The 16,044-nt window shown below is 35.1% G+C and overlaps 4 protein-coding genes across 7 annotated transcripts; all 4 read right to left on the bottom strand.

The window, feature by feature from the left end:
• Positions 1-3,542: 3,542 nt before the first annotated feature.
• Positions 3,543-6,603, bottom strand: LOC122574295 (odorant receptor 67c-like). The gene is made up of 5 exons (XM_043741708.1): positions 5,861-6,603; positions 4,832-5,167; positions 4,534-4,735; positions 3,955-4,110; positions 3,543-3,883 (listed from the first exon to the last, which is right to left on the bottom strand). The coding sequence occupies exons 1-5, from the start codon at positions 6,220-6,222 to the stop codon at positions 3,827-3,829; spliced, it is 1,113 nt and encodes a 370-aa protein (XP_043597643.1). The 5' UTR covers positions 6,223-6,603; the 3' UTR covers positions 3,543-3,826.
• A 73-nt stretch (positions 6,604-6,676) lies between these two features.
• On the bottom strand, positions 6,677-9,176 carry LOC122574292 (odorant receptor Or1-like). Its single transcript, XM_043741705.1, has 5 exons — positions 8,797-9,176; positions 8,341-8,724; positions 8,054-8,258; positions 7,421-7,576; positions 6,677-7,341 (listed from the first exon to the last, which is right to left on the bottom strand). Exons 1-5 carry the CDS (start codon positions 9,156-9,158, stop codon positions 7,285-7,287), a joined length of 1,164 nt encoding a protein of 387 aa, XP_043597640.1. The 5' UTR covers positions 9,159-9,176; the 3' UTR covers positions 6,677-7,284.
• A 450-nt stretch (positions 9,177-9,626) lies between these two features.
• Positions 9,627-12,463, bottom strand: LOC122574289 (odorant receptor Or1-like). 4 transcript variants are annotated; one of them, XM_043741701.1, is made up of 5 exons: positions 11,738-12,463; positions 11,138-11,446; positions 10,810-11,011; positions 10,230-10,385; positions 9,633-10,158 (listed from the first exon to the last, which is right to left on the bottom strand). In XM_043741701.1, the coding sequence occupies exons 1-5, from the start codon at positions 12,097-12,099 to the stop codon at positions 10,102-10,104; spliced, it is 1,086 nt and encodes a 361-aa protein (XP_043597636.1). In that variant the 5' UTR covers positions 12,100-12,463; the 3' UTR covers positions 9,633-10,101. The 4 variants fall into 4 exon arrangements, with proteins under 4 accessions (XP_043597634.1, XP_043597636.1, XP_043597635.1 ...); XM_043741700.1 differs by having other exon boundaries at positions 11,108-11,446; XM_043741699.1 differs by having other exon boundaries at positions 9,627-9,722; positions 10,810-11,446.
• A 92-nt stretch (positions 12,464-12,555) lies between these two features.
• Positions 12,556-16,044, bottom strand: LOC122574293 (odorant receptor 46a-like). Its single transcript, XM_043741706.1, has 5 exons — positions 15,822-16,044; positions 15,270-15,471; positions 15,044-15,199; positions 12,916-14,445; positions 12,556-12,714 (listed from the first exon to the last, which is right to left on the bottom strand). The coding sequence occupies exons 1-4, from the start codon at positions 16,013-16,015 to the stop codon at positions 14,386-14,388; spliced, it is 612 nt and encodes a 203-aa protein (XP_043597641.1). The 5' UTR covers positions 16,016-16,044; the 3' UTR covers positions 12,556-12,714; positions 12,916-14,385.

The raw sequence follows: 16,044 nt of genomic DNA on the forward strand, positions 1-16,044 counted from the left end.
AGTGTAGAAATCAATTTCGTGCGTTTCTAATAAAGATATCGTTTCGCTATATATTTTAAAGCTATCAGGTATTTATCTTGACATTCTTAAAACACGGCATAGACCTATAAGATGATCCCGAGAGGCATTAATATTCAATTGAAAAATGAAACTAAAAGGCGATTTATTTTCAATTGAAAGTAGAAAAACTGGAACTGACTGCAAAACAAAATCGATAAATTTGTCTAAATAATAATATGTGAAATGTTATAGGCCAGAACATTAGAGAATTGAAACAAAAGAACACGATAACGATTTTAACGATTCGACCATGGCCTGTTTCGTTGTTCGTTACTATTTTCGAGTGTTTTGCAGCGTGTTATACATTATACACCGAATAGGAGCTTTTAACTAGCTACAATCAGACGGTCAGAAATAATAAACGTCCAGCTTGGTAGCTCGAGTAACAAGCCTTGAAAAAAGGCGTAAATATGCGTAAGATTACTAATCGTAGATGTTCATCGTGATGGTGTTTGTGTCCTCCAAATGTATGGACCATAGAGCTACATTCATTACGATTAAAAATATTTTTCGGTTGCACTTATGCAACCTTGCCTAGTCGACATGAAAGATCACGTCTGCTATATATGTAGATCAATATATTAAATCGTTCTTCCAAGTTCGAAGAACGATCCTTTTCCTTCACTTTGTTTCCATACCAACAATAAATAAAATTTTGTAACATCGTTCTGCTTTGTTAGAAGTGTCGCTATGAATTCGGTGCTTAAAATATCTACCTCTATTCCGGCACAGAGTCAAAAAGCACTGAAAAGTTTGCAACAGGATTGTCAAGTGTACAGGCTCGTTTAACGTTTTGATTGATCTAAATAAATGCCTCGTAATAAATGTCATTTTTATGGTATATAATACAATACAAAATCGTTAGAATCGCAATAATATTTTATATACTATCTGACGTAAAAAGTTATAAAGATATAGAGATCAGAATTATAGTGATTTTTATTTACTATATAGATTTATTTATTATGATTGAAACAAAAAATTATAACTATTTCATCTGAACTTAATGCAGTAATGTGATACAACTAAAGAGAACGAAATTTAACTACTCAACTTACAACCTACAGCTAACAACTCTCAGCAACTTATGAGTAACGATTTAACCAGCAACTACTCGCAATTGCAACTAGTCGCAATTCAGTCGGAACTTCAACTACAAAACTATAGACTACTTTTTTTTTACGTGGCGAAAACTTTCATAGGCACCCGCGTTCTCCGGGGAGAAGGGGCGGGGTAGTACTGAAAAAAAGAAAATTTTTTTTTTTTTTTACGTGAAGGAAATCTTCATAGACGCCTTTTCACCGCACTCACGCGGAGTAAGGTGTGTTGGATTCTTACCGGCTAATAAAACCTCCACGGGCGGGAATACGGTAGACCAGTACGAGTCGATCCGCAAACCTGGGTGTTAAAAACTCCTTCTTTACCAAATTCCAATACAGGAAGTACTACAAGTACAATCATGGGGGCAAGGGATCCACTTGCCGGTAGTACATTAACTAACTTCTCGTGAGAAGATATTATTATTTTTCTGGCTTTCACATAACACCTTTGCGCGCAAATAATTACAGGCGAGGATTCGAACTCGCGACGCGTCTTTTCTACCGTCAGGCCCTTTACAAGCGTAGCTAACTGGCCCGCCGATTATTTACTAGTCGTTCACTCATCACCTTCTACACATCAAGTTGTCCTCTTTATACCAGAGCTGTCAGTATTACTACAACGGACACGTGTTTTACAGCTGTTGACCCAAGATGGTCACGTAAACCTTTTTTAATTATCCAATGTTCTAAAAAGCCACGAGCATATTATCCATCGGAATTTCCCACTTTTATTGTTTTCCATCTGTAGTTCATTGGAATTTCTCCAAGAGTTTTTCCACGATACTACAAAGATGAAACTAAACGTGATCACTTGTAATTTTAACAGATCTGTCAGTTATTACTACGATGATAAATTCTTCATTATGTCAGCAGGTGGTATGGTCCAATCCATATAATAATTAGCATCGCGAACTTTGTTGCTTTAAAAATTATGTCGATTGTACGTAAATGAAGACATGTATCGTAATTTGAGATCAAATTCATCTTGAATAATGATATATTAGCTACTAATATTAATAAGTTAGTAAGTTACAAGTTACAGGTCACAAAATACTTTTTTTATAATTTTAGAATTTTATACCACATGGAATAATCAGTTGACTTTTAATTCGTAAAATTTACATATACAACGTTATTTGTTTTACTACCAATCTTGCTTAGTTTTCTGTTATAATACCGATAACTCGTAAGATCAAAAATTTTATTTGTAACGAGAGCGCAAGAAACGAGAAAAAATCACTCTGTTCTTGTCCTTGCGACATTAATTAATCACCGTATCGTAATCATTATCATTAGACACTGAGTAAAAATCTGAAATAAAACCGTTTCTACTATTCCGTGATATTGTACTCGAAAATACATGTAGCGATCGAATAAAAACGAAAAGCAGTGGCAACCTTCAACGTCATCTCGTTCCCAAACCAACAGTATAAATACGCCTGCATAAGCATACAGCACAAATAGAAGCCTTTCCAGAGTTCATAGAGAATGGATCTATCGTGGAAAGCTTGTAGATACTCAAACATAGTACTATCGAACTTATGCAGAATCATAAGAAAATTATGTACTGAAACACACTGTCCACTGTTTCGGCAAATCTGCAATCAAATAAAAAATTAGAAAATTCGATGCTAAGAATTTCAAAATTTATGATCACGAAAAATGCACATCTATTTGTACTCGCAAATTTCCTGGTGATGTCTAATTAAATTGCCAATAATTTTATTGCATCTTATCTTGAATTCCTCGTTGGACATGCTGTTCCTTTTCGCTGCCGTCAATGAGAATAGTAGATTTTTAGTTCGATGACAAAGTATCATCAATCCTGCGGTCAGTGGATCAATGAACCAGCTATTTGATACACTAGGGATATCATGTACAGTTTTTGGGAGGATAAGCCGCACGACATCCATGTGATTCCATTTTCCTATATTTTTGCTTTGAGTGGTGTAATATACGAAACGTAAAACATCAAATTAGTTTTTCTCCTCATCGATCTTTTTCTGCCTTTCGATACATTCTTATTATTATTACATTTCACACATCCACTATAGTTGTTCGAATATAAAAAACATAATTATTTCCTAGTTGAAGCTTTCAAGAGCAAAATTTCCCTAAAGTTTCATAGCTGACCGCAGACGATATGATTGGCTAAAAAATAGTTATGTACTATAGGTATCCTTTTTCACTTCCCCTAAGTCACAGAGTTCTATTTAATCGATTGAAGGCAAAATACGGCGTCGATAAACGAAGAAATGGTCGAATTTGTCGTGGAAATGGATAATGATTCATCGGCTATTATCTGTCTCCCCTCCACGAAAATTAATAAGAAGTAAACTGTAGAACACGTAGTACCATCAGTCTGCTTTCGTCGGTCGCAAGAGAAGGTCACGGTTTACCGATAGACTTTATTTTGAATAGTTTCATTGACGGAAGAAGAGGAAGACAAGTGAAAAGTGTCGCTAAGGGCAAGTGATTAAGCATGTACATATGTGTTATTCATGTTTCATATAATTTATTGGAATGCACTTCGAATAGTCTAGTGCACGTTTCCAGTGTTTTGAACGATTTGCTTTTTTCTTTTCCTTTTTCTAAGTGAACAGTTATTACTCTATTCGGAAGAATCGAAGAAAGACGGTTCTATGTTAAGAAATTAGCCTCTGTTTTCATGATTCCCGGCTCTGTTGGAACACACTGAACACGGAGTAAGAAGTCTTCAGTAGCTACAACGTAAATGTTTTCCATAATTTTCTACCTAAAAATATAAAGGAAGAAAGGTTTAGACGATACTGACTGTCATGAAGGACTCAAGATTGACGGAGATGACGTAAATACTGGTAAATTCGATCGGTCTCATAGCACGCCTCATTAACATCAAAAAAGCTTTCTTAACGTTGTTATTTAACGATGTCCAGTCGCTTCTGAATATCACATCGGGAAGTTCCAAACTCTGCGCAGAAAATTATATCATTTTACTCAATTAGTTGTAAAATTTCCAAAAGGTGGGATTTCCTGCCAATGGACTGCGGATATTTATGGAAATTCATATTTTTCTGCATACAATTGCAGAAGTAGAGCTTCAACGCAGTTGTTTCACCTACGAAAAATTGTAATATTACAATATTTTTATACATTTGCCTATTTCTCTCCACGTTAAGCACTTTCTATGCATTTATGGACCTTTAAATTTCCCATAATTGCATAAATATCCGTAGTCTAATTATAATACGAGCATTTTAGACTGACAGGAAATGTGATGTCTCTATGTGAACGCTATTCACTTAAAAGAAAAGCATATCCAAACGTATATGTCTGATGCGTACAGGAAATCCGACCTTAAGGTTTTATTACATTCTTCGTCGTAATGTTGAACCTTAAGCTTGACTTCATTCCCGAACCAACAGTAGTAAAATATTTGCATCAACGAAAAGTTCATAAAGAGGATCCTTCCTATGATGTTCGAATCCATTTCCATTTGTGTTATTTGATAAAGGTTGAAACAGATCATACACAGGCTTGTATAGAATTGGAAAAACATGATCGTTCTGAATTCCTCGTTCACCATTTCGCTAAATCTGTAAGCTCGTAAGTAAGAAAATGTTACAATGAAGAAGTTATATATTTCATTTCTCTGTGAAGTTATCAAAAGAGAAATAAATCGGCAAACTGACTTGTATATATGATCGTGATGACGAACACACAGCTTCACTGAGTAATTCTGGTTCGATTCGATGTTCTTCAGACGATGTTCTAGTATTTCAAATTGGCAGGTAATATGAATTAGTAGGCCACTGTACAGAGAATCAGTAGCGACGCATCCAAAGGAGCATATCGTCGTGAATAACAACTGATAAAGCAAAGTAAGCAGAAATGCAGATGCGGACGAATAGTCGTATGGTACCCATGTTCGATACGTTAGTTGTCTTTTCTTATACGTCAGAAGCGATTCCATAAATAGATAAAAATTACTAGTCATGAGGATCGTCATATAACCAAGTGTGTTCCAGCTAGAAGAAAAAAAGAAGATAGAAAAATGCTTTCAGTCGATGAAGCGTTGTCGATCAATTTAGAGTAAGTTCTTGTTTAATGTATCTCTCTATATTTTTGTAGGTAAACATATAGTTATCATACTGCTAATGCAATTTAACCTTAACATCGAAAATTATTTATTGTATTAGGCAATATTATTAGGCGACTTATCGCATATGCATTTGTGTATTCGTTTAGGTTGTAGAGGATTGTAAATGATGGTTGTTGGAATAACGAAATAACTCGTTGAAACCGTCAAGTGTATTTAAAATAATTAATAAATAAATAAATACAGATAATGTCGTTAAGACGTTCGTACTAACAAATTCGCTAAGACAGTGTATAATCGCTAAAATACTCGCTGATTAGATCACTCGTAGATACTCGTAGATACTGCAATCTTTACGATCGTTTATTTATACAGGTCGGGGGAGAGTCGGAACATTAAAATTCGTTTTTGCTCAATGGTTGCACGTAGCGGTGACATTGTCTTGCCCGGAGTTTCTTTATTATTATATTGCGTGTATCCTAACGATATTGATGCTCCGAGGCAAAACAACAACATAATTTGTATTGTGTCTAGCTCGCGTGTTGCTACAAGGTCATCTAATCATATATGTATACATGATAGGAAGTTTTTATTTCAGCAAAGGAGCGGAGAACAAACTTACTCGGTAATTTTGTCGAATCTCAACAAAATTTCGAATTCTTGTTGGTTCATTGGCAAAAGTGGCTCTTTCTGTAGAGTGTCGCGCAAACGTACGAAGCTTTCACGATATATCACCATAACGGAGACCTTGATGGTTGTGAGGAACGATCCCACCGTCACGTGAAAATTATCACTGAAGTCGTCTATGTTTTCTACATTGTATATCATATCCATTATTAAACAAAGAAAGAAAGTATTCAAGACCAGGAGCGAGAACACCGTATAAATCTTGTACAAAAATTTTCTGCGGGGTGTTTTCCACGAAGATGGTGGAAAACAGCCGCACAATGTGAACAATAAGAATGTCCATCGTAGTATATGCATGCTTGATGTGAAAACTTTTTATTATCACGCACTTCCTTTGTTTAACCGATCCTTATTTCGTTATAGTAATATAATATAAGAAAATGTAGAAAGAAGTGGGTTATACACCACTCTCGAGCAGCTCCTATTCGAAGTTAGAAATGTAACTGACGATCGTAAAATCAATTCCCTCTTACTTCCTTCAATAGACTTATTTTCTACCGCAATTACCCTTCGCTGATATCGTATCATTACTATAATAGTAGTGTGTTACACGATGACATTGGATGCGTATCTACCGTTTAAAAAATAACGAATCAACCCTTCGTACTCTTACATATTTTTTTCATACTCCTCTTCATATTATCCTTTGTTGCGAGCTAATATAGCGTAAATATTCACCTTCGTAAAATAGAACGAGCGAAGAATATTATCCATAAATTGGACGGAAGAATTTTTAGTTGAAAATGAAATATCGTGCGCGTGTGCTTCTTCGACATATCACAAAGTATAAACGTCCAACATATTTCCTTCTACGATCAGGCAAGTATTTATGAGTTGGCATTTCATGGTGCAAAGTTTATTGTTACGTTCTCTATATGCATCGGTACATTTGCAGAAAGTTGTCCACCGGAAGCATCGAAAGAAATAATCTCAAGATCCACTGCACTTTTATTTCATGCCATCATTTAGTTTGTTGCAACGTGAATTCGGTATTTATAATGTCTACCTCGAATAAGGGAACCAGGCATCGCTAGAGTAGCAAAAAGCTTTCAAAAAATTGCAATAGGACCGTCAGGTGTACAGATACGTTTTTAAATACTGTGTTCTACAAAGCTTTGAAGATAAAGTTTCAAATATTTTATTTTTATATTCCACAATTCGCAAGATAAGAGGTACGTTAATTTGTTGATTAAATTCTGCATTTTTATTTCTCAGTCATGATCGTCAGGAGTACATTAGTGAGAGTGTTGTATGACCATGCACAACGGTAAAAAGGACACACACTTTTACAATAATTGTAGACAATTTACGATGATTAAACAGTCAATAAAAATTGAATCACAGTAACAACGAAAATTCTTATTTACTCGTAGAATTCGACAGAAGATTGTACGAAGAGTAAGTCATCTTCATGATCTATAATAAAGTACAAAGTTGTTAGAATCGCAATAATGATTTATAATGTAATGGTTAAAAGCATTGAAATTCTACTAACTGACACGAAAGATTGCGAAGATAAAACAACAACGTGACCACTTGTCATTTTAACAGGTCTATCAGTTCTAATTATGATCAACAATAAATTCTTCATTACGTCAGTAGGTAGTATGGTCCAATCCATATCATAAATAGCATCGCGAACTTTATTGCTCTAAAAATTACGTCGATTTTACGTAAATGAAAATATGTATCATAATTTGAGATCAAATCCATCTTGAATAATGATATATTAGCTACTAATATTAATGAATTAGTAAGTTACAAGTTACAGGTGACAAAATACCTTTTCATAATTTTACAATTTTATACTACATGGAATAATCAGTTGACTTTTAATTCGTAAAATTTACATATACAACATTATTTGTTTTACTACCAATCTTGCTTAGTTTTCTGTTATAATACCGATAACTCGTAAGATCAAAAATTTTATTTGTAACGAGAGCGCAAGAAACGAGAAAAAGTCACTCTGTTCTTGTCCTTGCGACATTAATTAATCACCGTATCATAATCATTATCATTAGACACTGAGTAAAAATCTCAAATAAAACCGTCGTTTCTACTATTCCGTGTTATTGTACTCGAAAATACATCTAGCGATCGAATAGAAACGAAAAGCAGTGCCAACCTTCAACGTCACTTCGTTCCCGAACCAACAGTATAAATACACCTGCATAAGCATACAGCACAAATAGAAGCCGCTCCAGACGAAGTTCATACTGAACGGATCTACCGTGGAAAACTGATAGACACTCAGACATAGTACTATCGAACTTATGCAAAATTGTAAGAAAATCATGTACTGAAACACACTGTTCACTGTTTCGGCAAATCTGCAATCGAAAAAAAAATTAGAAAATTCGATACTAAGAATTTCAAAATTTATGATCACGAAAAATGCACATCTATTTGTACTCGTAAATTTCGTGGTGATGTCTAATTAAGTTCGCAATAATTTTATTGCATCTTATCTTGAATTCCTCGTTAGACATAACGCTCGCTGCCGACAATGAGAATGATAGATTTCTAGCTCGATGACAAAATATCTCAAATTGCGTGCCGACTTGTATCATCAATCCTGCGATCAGTGTTTCGTTGGCCACGCTGGTATTTGCACAGATCAACAAACCAACTGTTTGATACACTAGGGATATCATGTACAGTTTTTGCGAGGATAAATCATACGGCATCCAGTCGGACACTGGTAACTCTCTCATACTTATGAGTTTTTTATATTGACCCACGGTCGCAAAGAACACTGCCGATTCGTTCAGGATCTCGCAGTATATCGTCAGTTTTCTGTAACAAACTTGTAAGCAGTAATTCGTGGCAAAATAATAGTCCACGAAGGAATATTGTAAAAAAGAAAACCTGGCATAATCATCGTTCTTCCGTTGGATGCGTTCTTCCTGATCGTCTCTCGCAATACAATTCTCGTTCAACAACATGTTCATCACATTTATAATTTTTCCTCGCCGGACAAAGAGATTGGCTACTTTAAGGCAGACTCCTACCACAGAGACGCAGAGAGAAAATTTGTCGGTCATAGTCTTCAGATTTTTGCTAGTAAACGAATCCACGCAAGAGCAGAACGTGAAGAAGTATAGTAAAAAAATCATGAACACCGAGTAAACGTTGTACAGATGATACTTGAACGAAGTGTGTGGCCATTTAGTTGGTCTCCAGTAGCCGCAGTAAGTGAGCAAAGCAAACGACAGAGGAGGTCTGTGCATCTTTTTGTTTCTTAGTTATCTCTGCCTATATTTTCTTAGAAAAACATTGGCTAAAAACTAGTCAATGATGGATATAAAAAAGCCTTGTTTAAAAATTTCTTTCTAAAGCGTACAAAAATCTAATTCTGCGAATATTCTACGTTTAATTATACTTAAGAAGCTTGATTATGTTAGTTACAAATTTTTATCAAAGCTGCTTGACTGTTACAGAATGAAAGAGCTTTGATCAAATGCGCGACTCTATTACCTTTCTTCCCTTCCACCGATCTTTTTTTGTCGACCGAGACATCTTTATTATTATTACATTACATACATCCCCTATAGTTATGCGATTACAGAAAAATCAATGAAATATTTCCCAGTTGGGGCTTTCACTTAGATAGAATCGCGATTAAGAGTAAAGTTTCTCTATAGTTCCATAACTGACGACAGTCTATATGATTGGCTAAAAAGTATTTATTTATTATAGGCATCTCCTGCCGTTTCCGGGAAGCCACAATGTTCCAACTAGTCGATCGAGGGCAAAGTACGGAGTCGAGAAACGAAGAAAGGGTCGAAATTGTCCTGGAAATAGATAATGATTCATCGGCTATTATCTGTCTCCCCTCAACGAAAATTAATAAAAAATAAACTTTAGAACACGAAGCACCATCAGTCTGCTTTCATCGGTCGCAAGGAACAGAAGGTTGCGGTTTACTCATTGTGAATAGTTTCATTGACGAAAAAAGAGAGTCAAAAGAGAAAGTGATACAGGCACGTTAATCAAACGCATGGTATTCATGTTTCAAATAATTTATTGGAATGCACTCTAGATACTCTGTTGCACGTTTCGCGTGTTGTGCTCGATTTGCTTTTTTCTCTTCCTTTTTCTAAGTGGACAATTATTATTCTATTCGGAAGTATCGAAGACAGACGGTTCTAAATTAAGAGATTTCCCGCATTTTCATGATTCCCGGCTCTGTTGGAAAACATTGAACGCGGAGTAAGAAGTCTTCAATAGCTACAACATAAATGTTCCTCACAATTTTTTACCGGAAAATGTAAAAGAGGAAAGGTTTAAAGGATACTGACTGTCATGAAAGACTCAAGATTGACGGAGATGACGTAAATGCTGGTAAATTCGATCGGTCTCATAGCACGCCTCATTAACATCAAAAAAGCTTTCTTAACGTTGTTATTTAACGATGTCCAGTCGCTTCTGAATATCATATCGGGAAGTTCCAAACTCTGCACAGAAAATTATATCATTTTACTCAATTAGTTGTAAAATTTCCAAAAGGTGGGATTTCCTGCCAATGGACTGCGGATATTTATGGAAATTCATATTTTTCTGCATACAATTGCAGAAGTAGAGCTTCAACGCAGTTGTTTCACTTACGAAAAATTGTAATATTACAATATCTTTATATATTTGCCTATTTCTCTCCACGTTAAGCACTTTCTATGCATTTATGGATCTTTAAATTTCCCATAATTGCATAAATATCCGTAGTCTGATTATAATGCGAGCATTTTAGACCTGACAAGAAATGTGATGTCTCTATGTGAACGCTATTCACTTAAAAAAAAACCATATTCAATCGTATACGTCTGATGCGTATAGGAAATCCAACCTTAAGGTTTTATTGTATTTTTCGTGGTAATAGCGAACCTTGAGTTTGACTTCGTTGCTGAACCAGCAGTAATAAAATATCTGCATCAACGAGCAGGCCATGTAGAGAAGCGTTCCTACGAATCTCGAATCCATTTCGATTTGTGTTATTCGATAGAAATTGAAACAGATCGTCGACAGGCTTGTACAGAATTGAAAAAGCATGATCATTTTAAATTCCTCGTTCACCATTTCGCCAAATCTGTAAGCTCGTAAATAAGAAAATGTTACAGAGAAGAAGTTATATATTTTATTTCTCTCTGATGTTATCAAAAGAGAAATAAATCGGCAAACTGACTTGTATATATGATCGTGATGACGAACACACAGGTTCACTGAATAATTCTGGTTCGATTCGATGTTCTTCAGACGATGCTCTAGTATTTCGAATTGGCAGCTAATATGTATCAACAGGCCACTGTACAGAGAGTCGCTAGCGACGCATCCAAAAGTGCATATCGCCGTGAATAACGACTGATAAAGGAAAGTAAGTAGATATGCAGATAACGACGAGTAATCGTATGGTATCCATGTTCGAAACGCTAGTTTTCTGTTCTTGAAATTTGCCAGAAGCGACACTACGAGTATAAAGAAATCAGAGATCACGAGCAGGGTCATGTAACCAAGTGTGTTCCAACTGGAAGAGAAATATAAAAGAGAATAATACTTTTTGTCGATGAGAACTTGTCAATTAATTTAGACTACGATCTTGCTTAACGTAGGCACTTTATATTTTACTTCTCTTTTATTACTTTATTACATGTCATCGCAAAATGTACGTTCCATGTTTGTAGTTAAGTGTATAATTATTATATTACTAAAACAATTTACCGTTAATACGAAACATTTATTTATCACATATACATGTACGTAGACATATATTATAGAAATGTTGTTATTTCACTGAAACAGCGAAGGATATACTTACTCGGTAATTTTCTCGAATCTCAACAGAATTTCAAACTCTTCTTCGTTCATTGGTAAAAATGGCTCCTTTTGAAGCGTATTGCACAAAAGTAGGAAATTTGCTCGATATATCAGTATAGTGGAAAGCTTGAGGCACGTGACAAAAACCACCACTGTCACGGAGAAATTATCGCTAAAATCATCTGTGTTTTCTACGTTGCATATCATATCCAATATTTGAAAAAGCAAGAAACTATTGAGAACCAGGAATGAGAATACTGTATAAATCTCATACAGAAATTTTTTCAGAGGTGTCTTCCACGAAAGAGGCGGGTAACAGCCGCACAATGTGAACAACAAAAATGTCCACCGCAGTATATGCATCTTCCAATTGAAAATTTTCTATTATCACGCACTTTTTCTATTTAATTGATCCTTACTTTACCAAAGTGGCGCTAATAGCGAGCATGAAAGAAAATTATCGAAAATGTAGAAACAGAAACACTTGTACAACACCCTCGAGCAACTTTCGTTCGAAGTTCGAGAGTCACTGACGGTAGTAAAATATCAATATCCCTCTTACTTTCTTGGTATGACTTATTTTCTAACTGTAACTTACCCTTCGCTCATACGTATCATTATTGTAATAATATGTTTGATCGTTAAAAGAATAATGAATCAACCCTTCATATCTGTACATACTTTTCTATGCACCCCTTCATATTGTCTTCCATTAGAAGTTGGTGTAGTGCAAATCCATCTTCAATAGAGTTTTTTAATACGGAAGTGTGCTTTTTCAACAGATGAAAAAGGAGAAACGTCTAACATATTTACCTCTATGATCTGGCAAATATTTCTGGGTATCTTTAGCAGTGTGTAATGTGCATTGCTATGTAATCCATTTGCATTGGTACATTTGTAGAACGTAGTCCTTTGGAAGAATCGAAAGAAATAATATCAAGATCCACAGCTATTCCACTTCGTGTCATCATTCAGTTCCTTGCAACATATTAAACAATAAGTATGAAGTTTTCGTCAGCTGTAATAAGAAAGCATGCACTTTTGCATTTGTTTTAGAATATTTCACCGTAAAGTCAGATGTCTTTTGTAGAATTTACAAACTATATTATTTTAATTTGCATATGCAATTACCTTACGTACTATTTGCTATCTTTCTTGCCTTATAAATCTAATACCAACCGTCACGAAAAAGCCGAGATTCAATGCTACCAGGTAGCCAGTGGTAAATTCGATAGAATGCGTTGTTCGTGTCATGATCACTGAGAGAATCTTCTTCTTTTTCTTATCCCATGATGTCCACTCTCAAATATCGTGGCAGGCACGTCAAGGCTCTGCAATGAAAAAATATTACACGAGACGTTTTATCAACAATTTCTATACTTATCTGTGTCTCGTTTTACTTCGATAACGAAACTCAAAATTTAACTTCGTCATTGAGTTGGTCGTGATTTTTCACGTTTGTAATTATATCTAAAATCTGAGTGCACACGCGAGACAATATTTTATATTAATATTAGAATACCAATGAAAGCCACGCGAACAACGCGTGCAAATTGTACAAAGATTTTGTGATCGGTGATGTTCACGATTTTGATAGTGAGCAACCGGCGATCGAAAGAAGGATACGTGACCATTATAGCACGCGCACAATCATTTTCGTGGGAATTCATCGGCTAAAAGTGACGTAAGATTTGTTGCGTGTCGAATTTATTTATTTTAAACGAAAATTTAGATAAAACGTAGAGATCGTACATACCAATTATTTCGTCAGAATAGAAAAAATAAGCCATTTAGATTATTAATCTAAAATAAAATAGTTCTTGTTAATATGTGAAAACTCAAACTGTATAAATAACGAAGAAACGGTCTAAGCATTTCCAATATCACTGACTATCCCAGAATATTGGCAAGTTCCTGTGTCCCGTTGATAAAACCTGATATATCCTGTGGTTCCGGGAGAATAATGTGTTTTATATCATCAGATTTGTTAATAATACAACGATGCAAAATATGCTACAGTACCTCTGAAAACGTCGCAGTGGTTTCGTTCTCTTCTTCCGATTTACAAATTTACCAGTCTTCTTCATACCGTCGACGATGGTCAGTCGTTCATTTTCATTTTTATTACGAACAGGAGGACAAGGGAAAAAATGCATGTAGTTTTAATAAGGCCATAATTCAGTTATTTCCATCTAACAATAAGCTTTATTAATGTGTGTGATAAAAGAAAGCATTTGTAATAGATCGCATGCGAGTGTTCGACATTTCGTATTATTCTCGGTTTAGACGAAGATGATTCTTATTTTTCTGTATTGCTTTGTTGACTCAAATCATACGCCCAGCAGAAGTCTTCGATATCGGAATAACTCGATTGAGAAATTCAAATACAGAGCCTGTAATATTTCCAGTTCTTGGTCGTCGAGTCGAATCTACTTCGAAATCGTGGAAAAATCTTAGTAAAATAGTGCGGAAGTTCGCGAAGATTCACTGCCGAAACCTGGTTCTCACTTAAGTGTTAGTGTTAATGTATTATTCTTGCATACTATGTAATTTATTTCGTTGTTTCAATAATTCGTTTTCATTTTCCTCTATTGGAATTCTTCCATTACGTGGCGAAGGAACTAAGACAACTTATTCTCCGCATGTGTTCTACTGCGATGACTTACTCTGTAGCAGCATGTTATACGTCGAGTAAGTTGTTTTTATCAACTGCGACAAACGGAGCATTTGATAAAACACAATTTTATTAAGTGTCGAGATAAGTTTGTTTTTGAAAAAATTACGTAACATTCATTCGAAAATGCTTGCAGTTTATATTATCTTGTATTCGGCATTTGACTTAAGATTATTTTGACGAATCGTTGCAGTAGCTCTTCCTACGTATCTACTATTTCAAGAATAAAAATTGAAAAATATGAAACATGGAAAGCGACAGTTGTCTGAACTATATCTTTTTAAGTACGTCAGTTTATATGATTAATTTATTCCAACGAGCCATATTAATCTAAACACGTCAGAATTCTTTGTAATATTTTTCAAGTCTGTATCATTTTCCATTTATTTCAGGTATAAATTCAACACGCGGGTAAAATTTGTATTGCTGTTAACTAATTTCCAAGCAATGACCATCTATTTCAAAAGGTAGAAAACGATATAAATAACGAAATGATATTAATAAATACAATAGCTACGCCTAGTATTTTAGGCTCAGATCTGTTTCACACTGCGAATTACTCAATTTATTGAGTATTCGCATTAATCTAATTTTCCACTCACTGCCATAATGTATTTCTACATAGATACTGACACCCTTGAAAGATTCCAAGTTCATTGGTAAAATATAGGCGCTTGTTATCTCAACAGGCGTTAATGAACGTGCCATGATTATCAGAAGCATCTTCCTAGCGTCGTTGCTCAAATTTGTCCAATCGCTATGATATATCATATTAGGAATATCGAGGCTCTGCAGAGATAAAAAGTCGACAGGTTTTTGGTTTACGAGAAACTCGTATTACAGCTGCATATGTACCTACCTTTAATTTCGCTACATCTCCGAACCAACAAAAGTAAAACGTTTGAAGTAAAGCGGAAAAGATGAACAGTACCGAGCCTATTAATTGCGAACCTGCGTTTGATTCTGTTACTCGATAAACGTTGAAGCATATGGCGGCTGCGCTTACCATAAATTGTACGCACATCATTTTGCTAAACAAATTATTTACCATTTCGGCGAATCTGTAATTATTGAAACAAATGTTATTTAACTATTTTCTTTAATCGGAGATCACAGAGAAAGAAAGTGAGAAATCATATTCTCCGTTTCTTGACAGAAGAGCACTGCCAATATTCATCGTTGTCAAATAATCCTGCATTAGCAGAAGTGTCGCTTTATTAGATTTTGATGCTAACTCGACATTTTTCAATTCTCTTCATAATTTCGAAAATATTGCTCGTTTTAGCATAAAAATTTTAGTCGTAAAATAAGAAATCAGTAAAAATACAATTTATTTTCTGTTTCCCTGTGATCGTCGATTACCTTCGCTAGTTAGTTGCCTCGTTTCAATAAAAGCACACAGCAAACAAACCTGTATATTGCGTTATGGTGCCGAACGCAGTACTTTAACGATTGAATTTCATCTCCTCCGATATTGTGCAGGCGATTCACCAGTATCTCGAGTTGACAACAGATTTGAAGCAACAAGCCGGCGAACAACGTGTCGAAAATACTGATACCGGCGGAAATGACCATTGAACCGACGAACTGGTAAATGAATGTCATAGAAAACGCAAACCACGAGGAAGTGAAAT

The sequence above is a fragment of the Bombus pyrosoma genome, linkage group LG13, assembly GCF_014825855.1.
Source record: "Bombus pyrosoma isolate SC7728 linkage group LG13, ASM1482585v1, whole genome shotgun sequence".
NCBI classification, from domain to species: domain Eukaryota; kingdom Metazoa; phylum Arthropoda; class Insecta; order Hymenoptera; family Apidae; genus Bombus; species Bombus pyrosoma.